Below are 16,967 nucleotides of genomic sequence, written 5' to 3'. Positions count from 1 at the left end.
TCAGAGTGCACAGTCTTTTTGAAGTCTTTAGCAACTTCCAAAATGTTTCCCTGACTGGTAATACAGACAATGTGGTTTCCATTGATCGGTAATTATATATAGAAAAAAGATATTTTATGGAGCAAAAAGCTGTCAAACAAATTAGTTTAACCCCTTAATGCTACAGCCTACTTTAGTACTTGATGACTGTAATTTTTTTACATCTGTTATGAGGAGGACTGTCAATCACTTGTCTGACAACCATCGGATAAAAAGTATGATATGGCAACCAGCAAAACGTCGAATATCACTTTGTAGAATAATGAGTTCTCCAAAGCAGCACAAGTATTTCCAAATTATTTCTAAACTTTTTGAGTAAATTTGTTAAAAAGTATTTTTAATTAAAATAGAGAAAATCACCAGTAAAATAAAACTTTACTTTTACTTAAAACATTTAGAAGTTCAACATTTTGTACTGTCATTTATTAATATATGGATGTAACGCACTGACTACCAGGGTTCTGCTAGGTACACGGGTACCCCCGGCGAGTGCCGCAACACACAGAGTACACGATACAACAATGGGCCCTGGCGCTAGGGAAAGGGGAGCAGGGTCACCTCCTAAACTCACTTAAGGCTGATCTATGCACTCCCTAACATCAATATACGGGTTCTTTTAACCCGTCGCTGATTACTTGCCTATCCCTGTCTTTCCCTGGACTCAGCCTTGTATAGAGCACAGGGCAGTGGGAACACTAGTCTTGCTCTAGGTTACAACACGATACAACAAAGGGCCCTGGCCATAGGGAAAGGGGAGCAGGGTCACCTCCTAAACTCACTTGAGGCTGATCTATGCACTCCCTAACATCAATATTCGGGTTCTTTTAACCCGTCGCTGTTACTTGCCTATCCCTGTCTTTCCCTGGACTCAGCCTTGTATAGAGCGCAGGGCAGTGGGAACACTAGTCTTGCTCTAGGTTAAAGACACATGATTAGACAGACAAGGGTAAAATAAACAGAAATCATACAAAGCACTCCAAACAATAAGAGATAATAATGAGGAATGGACCATACGTGGAAAAAACAAAAAGGACTAAAGAAGTGAAAATCTCAACACAGCTTTCATATAGCAAATGTCCTCTGAATGGCTTCCTGGTCCACAGCTCACATGTTCCCTCTACTGTAGAGGCAAGCTAAGCAGAAACTATCATAAGTGATAACCTGAGCTAGAAGTGAAGTCTTTATAGCAGAACTAATTAGCAATAGATAACAGCTGGCTATTGCTTTCATTCAGAGTTCAGGAGACCAGAGGATCTACTTAACCCTAGCAGCGCTCGAACAAGAAGAATCTGCACAGCCAGCTGTATTAACCTGAGCAAGTGTGTATGAAGCCCTGAGCTGTGATCTCCTGACACCAGAAATAGGAGGGACCACTCTCCGTTGTGGTACCCTTGTGATACTAGATAGCTGTAGAAAGCACCATTTGTCCAATACAGAGCTCAAAATTCCTTTAAAAAGAATTGGTCAGCAGATTTTTGTTATGCAATTTGTTAGTAGCATGATGTAGGGAACAAAGACTCAGATTCCAGTGATGTGTCACTTAGTTTACTAAGTGCAGCAGTTATGATAGAATCACAGATTTCTCTGCTGCAGATCTAGCATTGCTCTGAATGTTGAGCTGTGTATAACCTCATCCACACCACAGCTTTCTGTATACATTGTATAGTGACAGAGAGCTGCTAACTACCACCTGGGGATCTAGTTGGACTAGGAGGCATGAGGCAGCTTGTCCTGTAGTAATAATCTTCTGCTGATAAAACACTAATCGTATTGCAACTGCAAAACATATTACTTGAATCAGGGTCTCTGCCCCTACATTATGGTGCTCTCAGATTACATAGCGAAAACGCGATGACAGATTCTCTTTAATGAATAATGATAAAATTACAGCAGTAATGACGTCATTGCACCTGCTGTGCTGAGATGTCAGAGTGAGGATACAGCAGGGAATGATGGAGGAGGTAGCAGAACGTTCGCATTTTCATCTATATCGGCATCCAAGATGCTGATACTGTTGAAAGTGTGATGCTGGGCAGGGGGACCATGAGTCTGTGCTCCTAGTTTCTGGTGCTAGCAAAGCCAGTACCCAAATGATCTATCTGGATCAGATATACCAAAACATGGTTTGAAAAATTGAGTGTTTTTTTTATAGCATCATTCATGCACAAACTTAAAGATCAGCTGTTTTTGTAATGAAGCTTCATATATTTTCCTATTTTTAATCCCCCTGAAATGATTGCACATCGCTCTATAGAGGTGTCAGATCCACTATCATAAAATATGCTCTTTGAAAAAGGAAATACTTCTCTAAAGTAAATATGCCATCCTATGATACATTGAATGAAAATCAAAATTCTTTGCAAATCTTCACAAGTTAAAAGCTCATGAGAAATGTTATTATCACTTCTAGATTCAACACCAGATTCTGAAAGTTTGCAGTTCAGATATTTTTCCCAAAGGACTGTGGTCAGTGTCCAACATATGGAAAACAAATTCCAAGCATTTTCTTTCCTAGATCTGCAAAAGTTCTAGTCCTCTATTTACACAATGTGCTTAAAGGGGTTGTCCATTTTAAATCCACAAGTCTACAGTCCCTCTATGTGTCACTCTATGTTACTGCAGACTTGTGACATCACACGAACAGTGCACTGTGAAGATTGTCCAGTGTCAGAGCCGGGAATGGCGGTCACGAGGCCAAGAGAATGCTATATACAGACTCACGGACAAAATCCAACTAGATAGGTGTGGTTTTGTTCAATCCAAGGTTGTGCTCATTTAGTCGGATTCTGGCCAGGAGTATACATATTGTATACTTGTGACCACATGACAACCTTTCTCTCCTTTAGGCCGGACTCACTCTAGCGAGTGATTCACGTGTAACCCGCACAAGTCTCGCATCACATCACCCGGTGTGGTGCCCCAGAGGCTTCAGTCGCCACAGAGGTACTGCACCTCATCCAGAGGTGTGGTATTCCATCTTGGGTATGGAGGAGGTCACCACTGTTTCACACAAAACACAACACTCTCACTCAGCAACACCTCATCAGACATGGCAAGGGCGTGCTGAACCCGAAGCCAGGCTGGGGGGGTGGAGTCTTAGGAGTGGGAACACACGGTAGTGGACTGTCAGTCGGAGTAGGAAAGTTGGAAGGAGCAGTGGAGGAGGAAAGACCTGTGGTCTGGAGCCGGTGCTGCTCAACCAAGGAGCAAGACAGAAGGGGTCTTAGAGACCACAGGAAGTGCTACATCCTCCTGTGGCCTTGTCCACATATAATCTTTGGGTGAAGGGACTTGGCCGCAAATCAGAGACTGGTCCCTAGGCTAGAAGAGAAGGACCTACGTACTCCGCTAGTAAAACCAGCGGCTGAGGTGACTGTAAGCAACGAGGCCCCATCCATTTGCGAATTTGCTGGAAGGTGACTCCAAGGGACCGAGAGATAGAGCTTCACGCCACCCAAAAGGGTCCACAGGCACCGGCTCAGGGCTCTGCGAGCGAGAGCGCAAGGCAGGAGGGAGAAGCAAGTGTGCCGCCCCGCTTGCAGCAGCCGAGCTGCTCGGATCCGGACCTTCTGAGGGTGGCTCGAGGGTCTCCGGACCAGGGGGTCTCGCGGTCACTTCGATCAAAAAGGGGGTGTGTAGTGGTGGATGTAGGATGTATATGTACAGGCTGAGCCGTACTAAGTTCGTGACACCACCCACGGTATGTGGTGAGGTTGGACACCACCGCTGCAGTGATGGGGCACCTGGGGGAGATGTTATGCAGCAAGTTGTTATCCCCTCCGTTGGCAGGGATGGTGGCCCCGGGACCCGTTGGGGTTTTGGCTCAGGGAGATGGGCCACCGCAGGGTGCTGGTGTACTCACTATTGAAGGAAACACATGAGTCTCTGGTAAACCAAGGTGATGGTGGTCGGTGCCCGCAGCCGACTGCATTCTGGTCCCCCACCCGGCTGGTGGTTTCTGTCTTTCTCCTGCACCTTTGTGTAATAGTGGACTGCCTGTGCTTGCAACTTCAGGAGTCCGCTCCCGGCTGGATGTAGCCTAAGGAGCCCTTTCCTGCAGACGCTGGCCCGTGGGATCTCTGAGCCCTTGCGGTGGCCTTCTACCCCCCTCGTTGGGCTGATGTCTTTTAATAGGGACTTTGGGTGGGACAGGACCTCTAGTCCTGGCCTCAATCGGTAAATTAACCGGTTTCAGACGCTTCTGGTCCTGGCTTCAGGGTCCGAGTACCCCCCTGTGTGCTCCGGTTTCTGAGTCGGTTCCCCGGGTCGGTACCGGCGGGCCACTACCCTGTCCCGATCCACCTCGGTTCCACTGAGCCGTCTTCCCGGGTCCTGCAGACGGAGACCGCCATCTGCCTCCTAGCCAATGGCACCAAGGCTCCTACCCTGGCGCCGTTCAATTTGGGGTATTCGCCTCTGCTGGAGCTGCACACAGCTCCAGCCCAGACTCCTCTCCAACTTGAACTCTAAACTCCGAACTCACTACTTTTCCGCCCCCGGGCTGTCTAGACTCCTTGATGGGCGTCTTCCAACCGCCTGGTTCCGCCCCCTGGTGTGTCCATCTAGCCCTGAGGGGGGTGACTAGGGTTTTGAAGGTTGGCTGATGTCACCAGTGAGAGAAAGGTGTAGTGCAGGGGCCTATTTGTGACTACCTTGCCCGGCCAGGGCGTCACACTAGCGCAGGAAGACGACCAGGGAAGGTACACATAAAAAAGGTGCACGGGACTCGACCTCCGAACTACCCGGGATCGGCTGAAGCCCATCACAGTGAAACCCCAGCACTCAAAAGGTGGTCACTAGCATGTCGTGTTACCTTGGAACCTGCTACAGTGAGTAAAAACCTTGAGACTGCATCCCTGTGTCACTCCGTTATTTGCCTGCACCTTCGACCCTGCAACCCCCACCATCACCTACTATTACCCTCATCCGCCCTGGGGCCAATCTCTGCCTGTGGAGAGCTGCACCATCTCATCTGCGTCACCATCTGCCCCAGAGGTCCCGCATCTTGCAGCAGCGGTACCTAACGTGCCGCATACTACAGGTGGCGTCACAAATAATCATTCCCTTCCTATTTACTAAACAACACCGCCAGGGTCACGGAACCGGGTTTCACCACGGCGTCGCCCCAGGAGCAGAACCGCGGCCCGTTAACGAGTCACCCCAGGCCCAGGAGGCCGGCGTGTCAATTTGGCATCACGAACAGGATTGTCGTGCCCGTTGCCACGGGTACTGCGTGCCTTAACAGAATGTGTGAAAAGACTATGCGCTGGCGGCCATTGAAAAAGAACAGACAGCATGTGCAACCATATAACTTGGGTGTATCCACTCTTCATGGGCTGGGTAATGGTATGGCATGAAAAGCTGTGCCCGCCCCCTGCAGGACCAGAGCAAAACCGAAACTTACTCGAGGGCCCAGAAGTCCCACCTCCCCAGGAAGTGGTGAAGCACGGGATAAATGCGCAGAAGGACTTGGAGTGTGCCATGACCAGCAGCAACTGGGACAACCTGGAGCGCGGGGTGGCAGCTCCCAGCTCCCCTGGCTGTCTGAAAATGAAAACTTAACTTTTACTGTGAATTTTAAAAGCATGGTGTGAATAAAGACATTTAAAAAAATTACGATCCATAAGCTATCGCTTTTTGGATTAGCAGTGCCAATGCCACAGATGCTCCATTTCTGTGACCCTCTCTGTGCTTGCATATGACACAGGGTGACATTGTGTCATCAGTAGAGATTGGAAAGGGGGAGGCTTTCTGGCTCATTTTAATAGCTGATAATTCTCTGTCACAGGTGATGCACAGGTAGATGAAGAATCTAGTATAGCTATTAATAAGAGCAGTCTGTCATCTTCCTCCACCGGTCTGATAATGTACACGACACTGGAAGCACTTTACAAGGGGCCAGAAGTGGAGCTGTGGTAAAAAAAAAAGGGTTTGACTTAGCTATTGAAATTACAAGGCAGCCAGCCTCCTTTACAATCAATATTCATTATGAAACTTTTGTGTGTCACGGTAGTGATGGTAGGAAGCAGGGACAAGTGTGCACCTGTGCTGTCCCTCAAGCTAGGAAACTTGTCTCTAGGCTATCCTATCCCTGTCCCCATGATTACCCCTGAAGGTGGAGATTCCTGGCTCCCGTACCTTGCTAAACTCCTAGATACACCCTCAAGGGAGTAAAAGGGCAGGAGTTCAAGTGGAACACACAGACAAGACAAGCAAGGAAAACAAGTATAAAAGGACTCTAAATATTCCCCAGTAGGATGCTTCGCTGCTGCAATTGGAAAGACCACCTCAGCTTCACAAAGATGAGCTCCTTCAATGTGGTCAGTTATAATATGAACTATATCCGGCATAGAGTGCAGCCAGACCACAAGAAGGGCAAGTACATCAGCACGATAACAAAAGGCCTGCGATCGATCAAACGCTGAGACCTCCTGGCCCCAGGTCCCCCAGAGAAGCAGCACACTCATGTGACGCCCTGACATCGCAGGTAGTCACACAATAGGCCCCTGCATAACATCTTCCCTCACCTAGTTTACATACAGCAGACCCGAAACCCTAGCCACCCCCCTCAGGGCAAGACAGGAACACTAGTGGGCGGGACCAGGCGGTTAGGAAACGCCCACCTAGGGGTCAAGACAGCCCGGGGCGGGAAATCAGATAGATAAAGTCTAGAGTTCAAGTTGAGAGGAGTGGAGGCTGGGGCTAGGTGTAGCTCTAGCGGAGGTGAAGCTGAAGTTGACAGGTGCCAGGGTCGAAGCCCTGGTACCTTGGCTAGGTGGCAGACGGTGGTCTCCGTCAGCAGGCGACGGGAAGACGTCAGCCAGAGATCCGAGGTGGACCGGGACAGGGTTGGAGCCCGCCGGTACCGACACCGGAGAACCAACCCGGAAACCGTGCACAGAGGTGGTACTTGGACCCTGAATCCAGGACCGAAACCAACGGCCTAGCTAATTAACCAATTGAGGGTAGGATTTTAGGTCCTGTCCCAACCAAAGTCCCAAAAGCAGACAACCACCCACAAAGAGGGATAGGGCAACCGCCAGGGCCCAATAGATCCCACGGGTCAACGTCAACGGGCACGGCTCCTCAGGTACACAACAAGCCGGGAACGGACTCCCGTGTTCCATACCGGGAAGTCCAACACAAGCAAACACAGTGCAGAGGGAAAAGATGGTGACCACCAAACCGGGTGGGGGACCAGAGTACAACCGGCCGCGGTGGCTGGCCACCAGCACCTTGGTTTACCAATAGACAGGTGTGATTTATTCAACTCCCCTGGTACGTCCGGGCGCACAGGCCCCTGCCATTCCCTGCACAGAGCCACTGGGCCCCGGGGCAACCATCCCTACCCACGGAGGGGTTAACATCCAGCTGCCATTACATCTCCCCCGGGTGTCCCACAACAGCAGCGGTTGTGCCACCTTTCACCACACACCATGGGTGACGTCACTAACTGAATACGGCCAAGCCCGTACAACTACGTCCCCCTTTTCATTTGGCGTGCCCGCGTGACCCAGTCCGGAGGATCCCTCGAGCCAGACAGCGGGTCCGGATCCGAGCAGCCCGGCTGCTACAGGCGTGGGGGCGGCACACTCATGACGGTGTATCCAAGCGAATTGGAAGTGGAGTTAGTGGGACTCTTATTTACAGACATGTTTAATCTTACATGAACAACCCCTTTAGGCCCCTTTCACACGTCAGTGATTCTGGTACGTTTGTGCTTTTTTTTAAACGTACCAGAATCACTGACGTACGCAGACCCATTATAATGACTGGGTCTGCTCACACATCAGTGATTTTTCACTGCACGTGTCTCCATGCGGCGTACCCGCGTGTGCGTGATTGCCGCACGGAGACATGTCCATTTTTTTCTGGCATCAGTGATGTCCCACGGACCACGCAGTGGTGTGGTCCATGAAATACGCGCCAGAAAAAAACGTGCTTCTAAAATAAAAAGCATTTTAACTCACCCGGTTCCAGTGACGCTCTCTGCAGCCTGTTCTCCCTGCTGCTTCTGAGCCGGCTCATTACTGTCGCGCATATTCATGATGCACGACACAGCCGACCCGGAAGCAGCTGCTGTGGGGGTCAGCGCCGGCCGGATGCTGCACCGCGGGAGCGATCAGCACCATGGAGAGCGGGAGCGCGCACAGGTGAGTTAATCTCTAAGTGCAATCACGGGCCACGGAGAACGGAGGCCGGATTGCACTTAGACAACCCACGTGTGCCGTGATTCACGGCACACGGAGGGACATGTGCGTGTTTTACACGCCAGTGAAAAACGTCAGTGTTTTTCACTGACGTGTGAAACGGGCCTTAAGCAAACTGCTTATGAAACATATTGAAGTAACTTTTATGTGGCTGTGCAACCTCTTTACGATCTCAGTCATTGCCCAGCACATCTCTCATCAGACTCAGCGTTTTACAAGTGCCTTTAATCTGGAGTCCATGCGGCGCGGAGCTTACTGACAGCATTATAGCTGGAGGCTGCGGAAAAATATAGGACATTTTCTGCAGGACTGTCCATTACCAAAATACTTTTTCTGCGGAGCACATTACATAAGGCACTACTTCATTATAAAATTCTAATCTACTGCATAAAGAATTACTAGTAAAATATGCAAATTGGGAAATACATATTACAACAGCGTTTAAAAAATGCAAAGTATTAAAACCTTAGTTACCTTTCTATAGCTGGTGATCCGCCTGTAGATGTGTTCAATTTTCTCCCGGCAAATGATGTTAAATTTATTGTGCAGTTCTGGTGGAATGACTTCATGTAAGGAGTGGAGATTGCTGCAGTTTTGGACAAATTGTTCATCACTTTTTGCAATAGCATCTAAGATCTATATAGGAGAAGAGAACACATTTTATATAAAGTTGCAATAAACGGCTCAGTTCTCAAAGGGGTTTTGAACTTTACACAGGTGACTGTAGGACATATGGAAAAAAAAGAAGGACTGAGATCCCTCCCCATAAATCAGAGAAAAAAGATCTCCAGAAACAAAAGCAGAAATGTACTGTTCTTGTCCAGATTAGGCTGCTTTCACACATCCGTTTTTTGCCATCTGGCACAATCCGGATCCGTTTTTTGACGGATCCCTTGTGCTACTGAGCATGCGCAGTTCAAAAAACCAGATCTGTCATTGGATTTCATCATATGCCGGATGATGATGGATCCAGCACCCATACGGTTTTTCGCCAGAGACAAAAAACGCTGCAAGCAGCGTTCCATCCAACCGCCGGATCAGCTATTTACTCCGGATCCGGCAAAAGCCGGATGCAACGCAAGGCCATGCGGCACAATACGGCACTAATACAAGTCTATGGGGGAAAGAACAGATCCGACGGCAACACACGCCGGATCCGTTCTTTCCATTTTTTACCGGATTGTTCCGCACAGCAAAAAACGGATGTGTGAAAGCAGCCTTACAAGGATGCCTGTTAATTTCAGTTGAGATGGTATAATGCTTCACCTTTTCTGCAAGCAAAATGAACAATTGCCCCAATAATAAAGGCCGCTTTACACGCTGCGACATCACTCAAGCGATCTCGTTGGGGTCACAGAATTAGTGACGCACAGCCGGTCGCTTTAGTGATGCCGTTGCAAGTGACACCTATGAGCGATTTTGCATCGTCGCAAACACGTGCAAAATCGCTCATCGGTGACATGGGGGTCCATTCTCGAATATCGTTGCTGCTGCAGTAATGATGTAGTTCGTCGTTCCTGCGGCAGCACACATCGCTCCGTGTGACACCGCAGGAACGAGGAACCTCTCCTTACCTGCATCCCACCCGCAATGCGGAAGGAAGGAGGTGGGTGGGATGTTCGTCCCGCTCATCTCCGCCCCTCCGCTTCTATTGGGCGGCGGATCAGTGACGCTGCTGTGACGTCGCTGTGACGTTGCACGAACAGCCCCCTTACAAAGGAGGCGGTTCGCCGGTCACAGCGATGTAGCTAGGCAGGTAAGTAGTGTGACGGGTCCGCGTGATGTTGTGCGCCACGGACAGCGATTTACCCGTGTTGCACAACCGATGGGTGCGGGTACCCACGCTAGCGATATCGGTCACGATATCGCAGAGTGTAAAGCGGCCTTAACAGGGAACAATCAGGATCCCAGGATCTCAGGATCCCAGGATCAGCAGGTCACTGCTCAAGCTCTATGATACTGCAGACATTTGCATCTGCTGCCACAAGAGGCATAAGAGAACACTAAAACCAGCCATTGTTATTATTATGTTTTGCTTATTTAGCACCATCATATTCCGTAGCATTGTACATAGACCAATCACTGTCCCCATTGGGGCTCACAATCTAAATTCCTTATCAATATGTCTTTGAAGAGTTGATGAAAACGCACAGAAACTAGGGGAGAACGTACAAACTCCTTGCAGATGCTGTCCTTGGTAGGATTTGATTCCAGAACCCCAAAGCAACAGTGTTAACCACTGAGCCACCGTGCCGTGGAGACATGTTCAATATTTATTTCACTTGCTGTATGATTACAGGTCTTTTTTGTAGCTCTCCACAGGAGGTCATTGGCTCTTATTACAACTGTTCTGATAAATGTTTTCCCTCCACTGCCTGAAATCTCACATGGAGCACCTGGTTGTGGCTGGTTTATGGTGAAATGATCTTTACATATCCAGATTATGGCCCCAACAGTGCTCACTGGGACCTTCAGTAGTTCAGAAATTCTTCTGTATCCAATGCCATCAGTATGCTTTGCAACAATAAACTTGTAAATGTCTTGAGACAGCTCACTGGTTTTATCCCTCATGAGGTGTTTCTTGTGTGGCACCTTTGTAATGAGACACCTTTTTATAGGTCATCAGATGAACTCATGTTATTTTTCACTATGTTGCTGGATTGCTTTCTAATTACTGTTAGATGTAAGCTGCTGTTATGATGTTCCATGTTTTTTTACACCTCTTTCTGCATGTCTTAAATACTTTTTCCCTGTGTAATTTCTAGTTATTGCACATGACTAATTTTATGTATGGTTTTGATTTCTTTCCCTAGGTAGACTTGATGGGCTGTTACCAAAGGCATGTGAGCATTTTATGTCAGTAGCACCTTTAGAAATATAGTTACTTCGAAGATTGATGACGTTCAATACTGATCTCATCCGCTGTGTATATATATGTAAACATATATATATTGCTCTTGCACTTCTCACCTTAGCACTTAAGCTGAAAAAGCCCTTTGGTTCTACCATCTTCTCCACTACGTGACATTTGATTCCTGCAGTGCTGTCATATTCATAAATCACTCCGTACTCCAGGTGAACGTTATCCACTGTGAGACTTACATGATCCTTCTTCCCGTCTATTATTGCCATGGTACTAAACTTGTCAATAACCTCTTTGGGAGAGAAACAGACATGAATCAATGATGTGCAGTCAATGAAAATGCAATTTTTAATAGTGAAATGTTGAGAAGTAAAAAACTTGACTGTACCTTCAACTTTGCAATCAAATCCATCCCCATCATTGTCCCCTAGAGGTTTGGCGTGTGTAGGCTTTAACATGTCTTCCTTGGCACTTTCAATACTGTCATAAATCCACTGTATGGAATCTTGCTAAAAAACAAACACACCAAATAAGATTTTAGGATTTTAGGATATGTGCACACAATGTTTTTTGCAGGCTGATTATACTTTTTATGCAGTTTTGGTTGCAGTTTGCGTGCAGAAAAAACTGCAGCGTGCGCATATAGCCTAAGCATATCGTTTTCATACATAAGTAAAGAATTTACTGGGATGTCTCAGTTCCCACAATAAAGTGAATATTGTTTGCAGATTATAAGAAACTGCTGAGCATGTGCTTTAACCTACTTACTTTTCAGGAACTGCTTACACAATTGCATTATATAGACCTATTAACATCAGGTGCTGTTGGAACTTTATAGTCATTCACATTCAAGTCAAAATATCAATATAAGAGGAGCACCATAGTCACTGTGCCAACTTTCTAGCTGGAAAAGATACAACATCGTAAATTAAGAATATATAAGGCACAGCCTAACCTGCATGGGGCGCCGATACTTCCTGCACGCAGTCACGTGGGCGATAACGCTGGCATGGCTCTCCTTGCTGACATTGATCCCGTTCACTTTGATGATGCACTGTCCGGGGTGAAGACCGGCAGCCGCTGCCACTGTCGCTGCAGAACCCGATACGAGAAATTACCAATCTCAATTAAAATGACATTGCCGCTATTGATTTACAATCCAGCTGCTGATTAAGGAGAATATGTTGCTTTTAAGAACAGAAAAGCAATTTGAGAAGATGACACGCTGCCGAGATATATCAATTTAAGCGCTCTGAAAAATTGTTAAAGCGGTGCACTATGGGTAGGGTCAGAACTGCGGCAATGACTGTTTTGCAACCCTGATGACACTGAGTAATTGGATTATTTCACCAAAACCATGTGAAGCAATCTGAAATAAGTTGTATCTGTCTTCTGAAAAGTAGGAGAAATTAATCCATACATCATCTGCAGGAATATATGGGGAGACTTATACTATCATTATTTAATATACAGTGCTGTGAGGTTTCTTCATCTTGCTTCCGTAGACAATCAGACAAGACATGATAAACCACCATTATATAAGACCCAGGGGGATTGGACAAAGCCTGGTATTATAATATTACTGCTGCAACATTTTATAGTATGTGTATTTACAACCACCAACCAGCAGATTACAATTACATTAAAGGAATTATATATGTATGTTGCAGGCGGGGGCCACTGCCACTTCTGCGGCCGCTCGGATCCGGGTTCGCTGCTGCGGCTCGAGTGGTGACCGGACCCGGGCTCGCACAACCGTCAGAAAGGGGTATTTACAGGGGGTTGATGTGTCGGTCACACCACCCGTGGGTTGCGGTGAGGGATAGTGACACCGCCGCTGCCCGGTGATAGGGCGCCCGGGGCTGATGGAGCGGGGCAGCAAGGTGGGATCCCCTCCACGGGTAGGGGAGGTGTAGTCCCGGGGCCCTCTTTGGTACACGGGAGTAATGGCTGCTGGAGGTGGCGTGCTGGGTTGGACTGGGGATCAATGGTGTACTCACAGTTCAATAATCGCACACAAATTCAGTGGTAAACCAAGTTGCCAGTGGCCTTTGGTGGGTGTATTCGGGTCCCACACCCTGGTGTAGTAAACAGGGGTCCCTTCCTCCTGCACTATGTGTTTGTGTCTTCTCTGGGACGACTCCGCATGGAATGGGGAAGTCCACTCCCGGTACTGTGTATGTTGGGAGCTGTGGCCCGCGAAATCTGACCCTTGGGATATCTGTGGATTCTGACGGACACCCTATCCCCTGCATTAGGCTTCCGTTTCGCTCTCTGGGCTTCTGGAGAACAAGGCCTGAAACGTCGTCCTCTGCTGGTTGATTAACAAGGGGCATGCAACCTTCATCATCCTAGGGTCCAGGCACCCCATCTGTGCATGGCCTCCAAACTGAATTCCCGCCGTCGGCACCGGCAGGCTACAACCCTGCCCCGGTCTACTTAAGGTCTCCCGCGACCGGATCTCCGTCGCCTGTGGCCCTGTTTACTGTCTGACACCTAGCCGGGTAGTCCAGGGGCCCCTACCCCTGACTCCACTTCTCTGTCTGTACTTGACTACTGTCAAAACCGATCTCTCTCATCTCCTACACTTAACTGTTCCCTCAAACAACTGTTGTGTTCCCGCCCCTGACACCTCAGGACCCCTAGGTGGGCGTTCTCATCTGCCTGATCCCACCTACTGGTGTGTCCTTATTATCACGAGGGGGTGGCTAGACTTTAATGGCTGTGTATTGTACCTGGGTGTGGGTTTTTGGAGGTATAAAGGAGGGTGGACTACTTCTGTGACTACCTGGTTTTGCCAGGGCGTCACATGTAATCTTACAATATAGCTCTAATGATGCCTGGTATACTCCAATGCAAACTGGATTTATTCATATCCACCATATAGTAACATCCGGGGCTTCAAATTTCCTAGAGTTGCCTTTAAAACACTGTTGCAAAATTATAGACCTCTATTTACAGCTATCTAATGGTTGTCAATAATCTGTCTTGAGTAGTGATACAGATAACCAGGACCGGTGGGTCTAAATGGGTTAAAAAAAACCTGGTTCCGGACAGGATTGGTCCCAGATATCTGGACGTACACCAAATGTTTTATTTATTTATTTTTACACCACGATAGTGACCCACAGACAGCGCCTGTGATTGGTTGCAGTCAGACGCTGCCACACAGGCTCGGGGCGACTTCAACTAATCACAGATGCCAGGTCGGCCGGTGGGCGGGGAAAGCAGTGCATATGGAAGGGCAATAATGAGTGGCCCTAGAAGATGAATGAGCGGCCTGGAAGCCGTTACAGCTACACTGGAGACTTGGTAAGTATGAATCGCTTGCTTCATTCTTATTTTCTTTATTTTTCTTTTATTTATCTTTTTATTTCCCGAGTGCCAGATCATTAGCAGGAATCTCGGGTACGTTTGAAACTGCGCGGATCTGGACTTTTACAGTTCGGGTCCGTCTATCATTACTCCTGAGTCCTCCTTATACTGGAGAACTTTCCTCAGGATAAACCAGCACCAAAAAAAGAATCAGTGAAATTCAATGGTCTGGATTCTTCTTTCACATAATCTGTTGGGGAAGAGTGGAGAGGCCTCCATACACATTACATTGTTACCCAATCCCACCAAAAATGGCAGGTTTAGATAGCTTTTATCTAATGAGTATTGTGATCTGAAGAGTATAAAAGGATAGTGGAGATAATACAGTTGAGTCCTGACTATTGCATTTTATGTAAAAGGTACACTTTATATTAGGTCATGCATGAAAACAAAATGGAAAATTTTCCAGTGTAAAGGAAACTCCACCATTTGGACTAAACCTATGAGAGATAAACCGTGGCATAACGACAGTAGCATCCATTATCCAGACACTATCACCATCCGATTTGGGGCTCTAATGGGAACAGAGTCTGTAAACTAAAAAGAGGGAAATTGTGGATTATTGGGAGTGGACATTTGTTTGTGGTGGCCCATTTTGGACATTGGGGGCCAAGCCTTAAAGAGTCTCTCACTCCAACGCTAAGGTTTGAAGGGAAAAGAGGCCGGGAAATTAGTAAGAAATGGCTGCCTAGGGTGATAGATTGATAGATAGGAAGTAGAAATGATTAAAAAGAAATAGCAGAACCCTGGTCCACTGGCCACATTGGTGCCAACCAAAGCCCTGGCAACCACCTCTTATCTACCAAAATCCTCGGCACCTTTCTGCTTTACGGGCCCAGGGTAGGTCATCGTTACAATATCATGCACATGTTGAGTCGCAACAATGACATTGCGGTGGGCCTCCTATTCAGTAAGGGCAACAAAGATTCCAACAGGTAGGAAGAGGTTTACATGGTTGTGGTCAATCTAGAGACATGGCCACTGAGCCACTGAATCTTTTTGATACTTTATAGCAGCAAGTGAACAGTCCAAGTTTTTTTGTTTCACTAACATTTGCTCAAATGCTGCCTTCTCTTTGAAATGTAGACAGACAGACAGACAGATAGATAGATAGATAGATAGATAGATAGATAGAGAGATAGAACTGTACCTCTGCCCACAGCATGTACAACCGATGGTCCAAAACCCCTTATCTGGAAGCCGAGTCCCTCTGGTGAATCTGGAATTTTTACAGTACTGGAAAAAAAAATGAAATAATAGTTTAAGAATTATATTTTAATGAGAGAAAAATTAAAAAAAAAAATCTTACAATATGGCTCTGATGTCAGCTGAGCATCTACTGTCAATAATATATTCCATAAGCACATCATATATCAGTGGAAAAGTAATTTTTATGGACATAAAAAATAATATGTTCTCTGATATAGAATTCTATTATATACAATTTTCTAAAAAAATGAAATTATTTCCGCTATACATCAAACACAAGCCAGTGTGCAAGTGTTATCAAGAGAACAAAGAAACAAATATACAGACATTAGATCAAAAGGTTTTATGCATAAACCATAATACAGAAAGAAGAAAATCAATCAAACCATATATTTGAAAGAATTATTATAAAGATTTTTTATTCTGACTGCATTATGTTTTACATTGTAACTTGCATTACAATTATAGAGGGTGAAATAAGTATTTTCTAAGTAAATATATTTCTAAGGCCTCTTTCACACATCCGTGGAAAACATACACATTTTGAAGGTACTTATGGCCCTCTGTGTGCTGTGATTTTGGTACACGTGTGTTCTCCATTTACCTGTGATAGCACATGGAGATCAGGAACTCCTTACTCACTTGTCCCCGGCGCTGCTGTTCATGGTGCTACGGTCACACTTGCTTCTGGGCCTGTGGTGCAGTGAATATGCAATGAGCATAATGAGTGGGCCCTGAAGCAGGTGACAGCAGTGCTGAACACAGCAGTACTGGAGACAGGTGAGTATAGAAAATAATTTTATTTCAAAGACACGTGTTTTCTCCGGTAGGTGTCACACGGATCACACCACTGTGTGGTCCATGTGCCATCAGTGCTGCCGGAGAAAAACGGACATGTCTCCATGCTGAACACACAGACATGCATGTGCGTCACTCAGACACATGGTCCATGAGAAATCACTGATATATGTGCAGACCCATTGATTTTAATGGGTCTAGCATGTCCATGATTCTGGTATGTACAAAAAACGGCGTCATATGCACCAGAATCACTGATGCATGAAGGGGGTCTAAAGGTGCTATAAACATGAATTTCTCACCAAATGTCGGTAACAACCCATCCAATGAATTTGGTCCGTTCTTCAAATCCTGGAGGGTTCCGTCGGCTCCTTCTATGAACTCTGAGCTTTAGTTCCTTCATAAATTTTCTATTGGATTCAGGTCAGGTTATTGTTTGGGCCATTCTAGCAGCTTAATTTTCTTTCTTTTAA

General features: G+C 46.7%; 1 protein-coding gene across 1 annotated transcript in view; it reads right to left on the bottom strand.

Annotated features, from left to right (window-relative positions):
• PREX2 (phosphatidylinositol-3,4,5-trisphosphate dependent Rac exchange factor 2) overlaps positions 1 to 16,967 on the bottom strand; it is a 582,180-nt gene that overhangs the window by 194,814 nt on the left and 370,399 nt on the right. Inside the window, exons 19-23 of the mRNA XM_075353190.1 lie at positions 15,638 to 15,723; positions 12,068 to 12,204; positions 11,501 to 11,621; positions 11,220 to 11,404; positions 8,724 to 8,885 (exon numbers count right to left, since the gene is read on the bottom strand). Coding sequence (XP_075209305.1) covers positions 8,724 to 8,885; positions 11,220 to 11,404; positions 11,501 to 11,621; positions 12,068 to 12,204; positions 15,638 to 15,723 — 691 coding nt within the window. The remainder of the gene's footprint in view (positions 1 to 8,723; positions 8,886 to 11,219; positions 11,405 to 11,500; positions 11,622 to 12,067; positions 12,205 to 15,637; positions 15,724 to 16,967) is intronic.

Source organism: Anomaloglossus baeobatrachus, chromosome 6 (genome assembly GCF_048569485.1).
Source record: "Anomaloglossus baeobatrachus isolate aAnoBae1 chromosome 6, aAnoBae1.hap1, whole genome shotgun sequence".
NCBI lineage: Eukaryota > Metazoa > Chordata > Amphibia > Anura > Aromobatidae > Anomaloglossus > Anomaloglossus baeobatrachus.
Note: the sequence above shows the minus strand (reverse complement) of the source record. Positions and strands in the feature narration are given on the sequence as shown.